Below are 6,980 nucleotides of genomic sequence, written 5' to 3' on the forward strand. Positions count from 1 at the left end.
TATAGATTAATTAAATGCTTTCTTTATGAGACGCACAAAGTGTTGGTCTGATGATTGGCAGAAAGGGGGCAGCTGAAGGAGCTGAAAAAACATCTTGTGTCTGCAGCAAAAGTGTTTCAATGTCGGAGAAGAACATTGTTTGAAGCCTTTTATCTCGGTGACCATTAACGTTTGAAAGAGGGAAGCATGAGCTCATAGTCAAAATAGTAGATAGGCAAAGTATTTCTCTTTCAGTGGAATAATGACAAGACGATATGAGTGTTCTGAAACGGGGGGAGGAAATAGAAGAAGCAAACTATTATAATAGAGAAATAAAATCTTGCTGGTTGTGTTAAGTTATTTTTAATAGAGTTAATATCCTATAGACATTGCAAAAGAGGAGTTTCAGGATAGATTTAAGGTTGTGTTTGTCAAGTAGGTGTGTGTGTGTGTGTGTGTATGGGTGTGTGAGAGAAGAAAAATTAGCAACCACAACTATATTTCTATGTAACTTTCTTTTCAATAAGCATTTTTTTTACTGTGAATTTTAAAGTTCTTTTATATGGTCAGATGTTTTGGGGGGAGTTTCGCAATTTAAGAAATTAACAAAACTTTTTAAGTTTAACTTCAGGAGTCAGGGAGTATCAAACCGAAAAGAAAAAAAATCAGTAATTCTAAGTTATTAAATCATCTCACTTACATCTGATTGTTCGGGAGCTCGTCATGGCTGGAGAGTGTTTCTGACTGATGTTTAGAGAGATGGTTCTGAAGCCACTTTAAGCCTCGCTCATGTCATCTACAAACTAAAGTGAAGAGTCACAGAACATCAGACATAGATAGATTACCATAGAACTAAAATACACCCGTGTAGGATAAGAAAGAGTCAAAGATTTAAGCTCAAAACATGTTTAATATCCTTTGTGCATGAGATAGAATTAAAGACCTCTTCTGAGCAGCAGTCCCTGAGGAAAGAGACTTCCTTCCATCATAGACGTGATGTAAAGTGAACATGAGGTTGGAAAATGCTGATTCACACGTTTTTCTCTTGCAGAAAATGTTCAAAATATTTCAAAAGAAAACGTTATATTGTTTGGTAAATGAAATGTTAAGCTTTTTATGTCATATTGGACAGATGCACTGTATCTGTCAAAGGTTTTCTTAAGAGGTATAATACTTGAATGCAATGTTACACTGTGAACTAATTCCCATATGTTCATGCAGTGTTCCTCGATGAAGTTATAAGTAGGAATATTCACACAAACCTCTGAAGCGCACTGACAAGCAGTTGTTGGAGCCCTCTGGTGTCAAGTCAGACAAACTGGTAAAGTGTTCAAAGGTGCTGATAATTATTTTTTCTATTAGAAGGGGCGGCTGTGGCTCAATTAGTAGACTAGACAATTTGTCGTCTCTTAACCAAAAGGTTGAGGGTTTGATCCCCAACTCATGCAGCAACATGTCCGATTTGTCCTTGGGTGAGACACTTAACCCTACTGCTTCATTTGAATGAGCAGGATTAGTAAGGACTGACTAAATATCAACTCATAGTTCATTATTCTGTGTTGGTTTTCCTGAAAAAACGGAATGAGGTCAGTCATAGCGAAACGATGCAGAAAAACTAGTTCCTGCACTTGTTACCTCAGGGTTGGATTACTGTAATTGTCTTTTGTCAGAGTGCTCTGGTAAGTCTATAAAAACCCTTCAAAGTTTACACACGTTTGTTGTTTCCAACGCAACACCTTTGCAAAGATGCATAGCAACACAAAGGTGGGGGACAGGAAATGACTTTGTGTATATTTCTCCACTTGTGAGATGAATAAAGGATTATCTTATTTTACCTAATACAAGATCTTGACAGAGCAATAGAAGTAGATCATAAGAAAAAGCTGAAGATCGCAATTAAAAGGTTCGACCCTTCAGGAGACAGATACAAGAGGAGTGAGGGCAGCTTGTCTGCTTATCAAATGAGATGACAGTCATGGCAGATGGTTGTTCAGAATGAGTGTAGTTCTTTACAATGTTTCTGCCTGATAAAAGTGTTTCATTGCTCTGTAACTTTGCTTAATATTGGTTTTCGTGCTTGTTCATGTAGATTAAATAAAAAAACAAAGAGTACAGCCCGGAGCTCAGATTGTAAAGTGTCTTATAACCTTTTTTATGCATTGAGGCTGACCAAATAAAGAAATTGATTAATTCATTTATTCCTCGGCTGAAAGATAAAGCCGTCTTCATCTGATTAAGAACTCTGTTCCTGTGGATTTTTTCACTTCTTTTTGAACCTGAATCATCTCTTCTTATTCATCTTCTGTTTCCTTGTTCAACCACCGTAAAAGGTTGAAACCTAATGTAAAACATACCACAAAAAACCTCACCTACGCCTACTCTCTGCGGCCTTTAGCCACTACTGACTTCTCACCCTGTTTCAAACACCATCGAGTGCTGCAAGTGCGGTGATCACAGGGTCGCAGGCAAAAACACCATCATGTTAACTAGCCATGCAAAGACCTTTTACTTTACAGAAGTTTATTAAACTGACAATATTTGAGACTCTGACTTTAGGTTTACTCTTGTATTTAAAGCGAGTGTATTTACTTTTTAACAGCACTATTCAAATAACTTGTTTTGTCATAGTAAACAGCAGTCAAACATAAAATAAGTATTACTTTTATGATTCTGTGTGAACTTTGTGTGAATATCATTGTCCTCGAAAATCAATGAAACTATTGTCCTCTTATCTGGAATTTAAGAAGTACGGAATACTTGTGTGTTTATTTCATGTATTTTAAAATCCATTCATAATTGACCCCCCCCCCCCCCAAAAAAAAACCCCACTATTCCTAAGTGGTCAGAGTGTGTGTCCAGCTCAGGTGATGGGAGAGCTCTCAGAGGTGTGACAATGTGGAGAAGAAGGCTGCAGCATGTAGACCTGCAACGCAGACCTGAGGGAGAGCAAAACTAAACACAGCACATTCCTGACTAAACACATGCCCTTTCTGTTTCTGGTTGATTTCCTGCAGATGATGATTGTTAATTCATGTATTCTATTCATCACTTAGACGCCAGTGCATATGAACATATATAGCAAATAAACCCTGTATATGTTAGGCTTGTAAAACTAGCTAAAAAACAATGAATATTGTTACAACTGTTCAAATCAATGTTGTAAAAAAATTACAAATCAAACACTTGAGTCTGATGGATTCAGGCTCAAAGCCTGTCATGGCTCTTTCAGCAGTAAAGGTGAGGGCTCTGTATCTCTGGTCGGAGGGGAGGTGAAAGTATTCGCTGTGTGTGAGCGTGTGTGGTGTTTGAGGCTATCTTATTAACATTTTTCCATCTAAACGAAAAAGATGAAATAACATGTAACTATTTGTAAAAAGAAAGAAAGAAAAGGGTATAGTTGCTTTTTTAAAACCTCAAACTCAACAAAAGCTAACTTCCTCCCTAACAGAGCCCGAGTAGGAAGGAAGAAGAATTTTTTTTCTTTTTTTCTGTGGCTTAGAAGGGCAGTTTGTTGTTGTGTCTGTTGCAGCCTTGCTGATAATCACTTGACGTTGCACGATCTGTTGGTAAGATCAAATATTTGAGTGGATCCAGTAAGTGTTGCTTCAGTGATCACATTAAAAATGATGACAGCCAGCATGTTACTGATTGCCTTTTTTCTATCAGGTGAGCTTCTACTTCAAGATGTTGAACATTTACATAATGACTTGAACATGTTAACAGGACAGAGAACCAACCCTAACATGCTTCTTTGTGCATTTTTGTGATCTCTCTCATCATGCTGGTTTTTCTCTACCTCATATTAATCCTTAGTTTGATTTTCAGGGGCTTTGCCTTTCTGTACCAAATGGTCAAACCTCTTCATGACTACACCGCAGAAGATGGAGGCACTGATTGGATCCTGTTTGCAAATCCCTTGTAACTTTTGGGCAAGATATAGGGATGACTTCGACGACAGTAAAACGTTTGGAGTCTGGATAAGAAGTGGCCCAAATCTAGGAATCAATCAAAACATTGTGATTTTCAATAGTAGCAGAAAAATGAACACATATCCGATGAGGATTATAGGGAACCTGAAAGAGAAAGATTGTACCACTCTTTTTTCCAAATTACTTCCAAATTATTCAGACACCTACTTTTTCAGAATCGAAAAAGGGTTTTTCAGGGAAACAGCACTTTGTGACCCTCTTCAAATAACAGTTAAAGGTGAATCTTGTAACATCAATATATCTATGCTATTTGCTACTTTTTCTTGAACTTACACATTGATAAAGATAAGACTATTTTGTTTAAGTTTGATGTTGATAGACTTTTTTAGGCAATATGTAAAGAAGAATGATAAGATTTAATTGATTTTAATTTTGAAAGCTGTTTGATTTGAACTCACAGATTCTCCTCCGAGCCCCAAAATAATCATCCCAGCAGATCTGAGGGAGAAGGAGTCTGTCACTATAACCTGCTCAGCTTTCACTCCCTGTCCACACTCCCCTCCTAAACTCACCTGGAATCTCAAACAAGACTCTCTCAACAACATGGAGGAAAACATAGACGGAACCTTCACCACTAAAATCCAGGAGCAGATCACTCTGACGGACAAACATGATGGATACAACATCACCTGTTCTGCATCATATCCTGTGAATGAAGGAAAAGATGTGAAGACAGCAGAGGAGACAAAGACTCTCAGTGTTTCATGTGAGACATCTAGAGATATTGTTTTTTAAATTCTGTCAGCACCATACATGAAATGTCAGCTGTCTAGATCTCTATCTCACATTTCCCTTGGATGCTTCTAAAAACTCTTTGGTGTACGACAATCTTTCAGATTTGACGACAGCAGGACGAGACGCTGCAACACAACGTGTGAACCTGAGCTGCTCCAGCAGAGCCAAGCCTCCTGTCAGCAGCTTCACCTGGTTCAGGATCAACACAGATGAAACCATGAAGGTATCTGAAGGAGAGTTTTACAGCTTTAATGCCACAGAGGGAGGAGTTTATTACTGTGTGGCCACAGGTACACAAATATCAACTGGAAACAAAAGGAACAAAGGTAGGCAAATTCCACAAAAATTCTGAATAATCAGATATTACTGATTTCTTTGTATTGTGTTCAAATGTAAATTACTTAATATCTTTATTTAAATCCAAATGTACATCTTTTGAATTAGATAGTAAGTTATGTAAACCATCTTAAATGTTTAACTGTACTTGTTTAAAGTGAATGTATAGAATAGTCCTTTACCCAAGGTAGATGGACAAAACTGGAAGAGGCGAGTGAAATAAAGTCTGTTATATTCATGAAAAAAGCTAAACTCAGAAATCAGTAAATGCTCTGACAGCACTGTAAGTGGGTCAGTAAAATCACAAGTGTTTCATGTTTGACATTTCTTATCAGTTACAATGAAACTGATAAGATAGAATGAAAAAAATAATTCAGGTTAGGCAGGATGTACAGCCATAAACACGTTTTCATTTTCACTAGCAGATGATCAGGATGTCTTTTTACAGACACTCCAGAGTTTAGGGTTGTTGTCTACGTCACAGTAAAGATCCTGGGAATCGTGCTGCTCTACAGTACAGTTATCATCTTTGAGTGGTGAGACAAACTTTATAATCATTGCAATCATTTTCAGCTTAAAGGTCACTTATATTCTCCCTTTGAACCTTTTTCATTAGTGTCAGAGCGCCCCAAAACATGCTTGTATTTGATCCATAAAAACCCATCTGTTTCAGCTCTGCTTAGAGCAGGCTGTTTCTATGTCTGTAGCTTTGAATGCAAATAAGCTGTGTCTACCACGCCCCTCTCTGGATGTGCTTGGGTGACTCCTGCTTTCTTGCTCCATACCCTATACCCTATAGTCTGCCTTCTTACCATAAACTATAGGGCCTATAGTTTATGGTAAGAAGGCAGACTCAGAGGGCAGAACAAACACCTAGCCGTGGGAGGGGTTAGTGCCCTTTGTGATATCATGAAGTTAAATTCTCCAAAAAGTTTGTTTGAGCACTCATTTTCAGAAAAGTGGAGTTGGCAACAGGCGCTAGACTAGGGACACACATTAGTGTTAGAAAACGTGGAAAGTGTATTTTACTTAATATGTGACCTTTAATGTAATGTTCTTTTTACAAAGTTAATATTAAGTCTTTGTTATCGTTCATTCCATCTACTTTTCTTCCAGTTGGTTTAGATCAAGATGCTGCCACAAACAAGTGAAGGTGAGGAAAGGTTCATCATTCTTTCAATAATTAAAAGACAATAAAGCCTGTGTTATTAAAGAGAAAAGTTTCCTGTGTGTTCTCTTTGAAGATTAATGCTCAACAGTCAAACAAAAGAATCCCTGCAAGACGATTTTGATATATCTACAATGATGTGTTGAAGCCATCTTGAGCACTTACACTGCTTTTTCATCTTCACAGGATGCAGATGACTCAGATTATGTCAACATGGTGATAAGGGTGTAAGCATCATGGTAAACATGAATGGAATATGTCTGTATTTTCTATTCCTGTTGTTCTGTTATATGGTATTACTTTTTGCAGCAGATTAGTGACTGCACTAAATGAAGTGCTAACTAGACAGATGTGTTCATAGTATTGAATATAACATAATGTGTGTAATATTCTTTGTTTTTACAATATAGCTCTGTGCTGACAGATTACATAGATGTGGAAATCATTGAAGTTGCTCTCATGATAATCCTTCATTATGTAAAACTACTTTACTACATAGGAAGGATTTTAAAAGCTGTATCATGTAGTTCTCTTCATGATGGAGCCAACATGGAGGAAACCCCAGCAAGATACAATACAAGCAAAAGATAACTCTGACACCTAGTGTTTAAAATTTGTAATGCAGTTCAAATTGAAAACATTGAGGAGAGCTGCCTCCCCTCGCCCCCTTTTCTTTAGAAACGATATGCACAAAGGTTTCTATGACACAGGCACTGAATCTGTCAACAAGTCACTGTTTATAAATCGAAATAGAGGGTCAGTCTTAATTCAAC

At 37.4% G+C, this 6,980-nt stretch overlaps 1 protein-coding gene across 1 annotated transcript in view; it reads left to right on the plus strand.

Annotated features, from left to right (window-relative positions):
- Window positions 1–4,103: 4,103 nt before the first annotated feature.
- Window positions 4,104–6,980, plus strand: part of LOC306835344 (uncharacterized protein) — a 116,322-nt gene continuing 113,445 nt past the window's right edge. Inside the window, exons 1-4 of the mRNA XM_079361820.1 lie at window positions 4,104–4,185; window positions 4,369–4,674; window positions 4,805–5,029; window positions 5,488–5,575. Coding sequence (XP_079217946.1) covers window positions 4,512–4,674; window positions 4,805–5,029; window positions 5,488–5,575 — 476 coding nt within the window. The 5' untranslated portion in view covers window positions 4,104–4,185; window positions 4,369–4,511. The remainder of the gene's footprint in view (window positions 4,186–4,368; window positions 4,675–4,804; window positions 5,030–5,487; window positions 5,576–6,980) is intronic.

This window comes from Symphodus melops (genome assembly GCF_947650265.1).
Source record: "Symphodus melops genome assembly, chromosome: 14".
Lineage (NCBI taxonomy): Eukaryota > Metazoa > Chordata > Actinopteri > Labriformes > Labridae > Symphodus > Symphodus melops.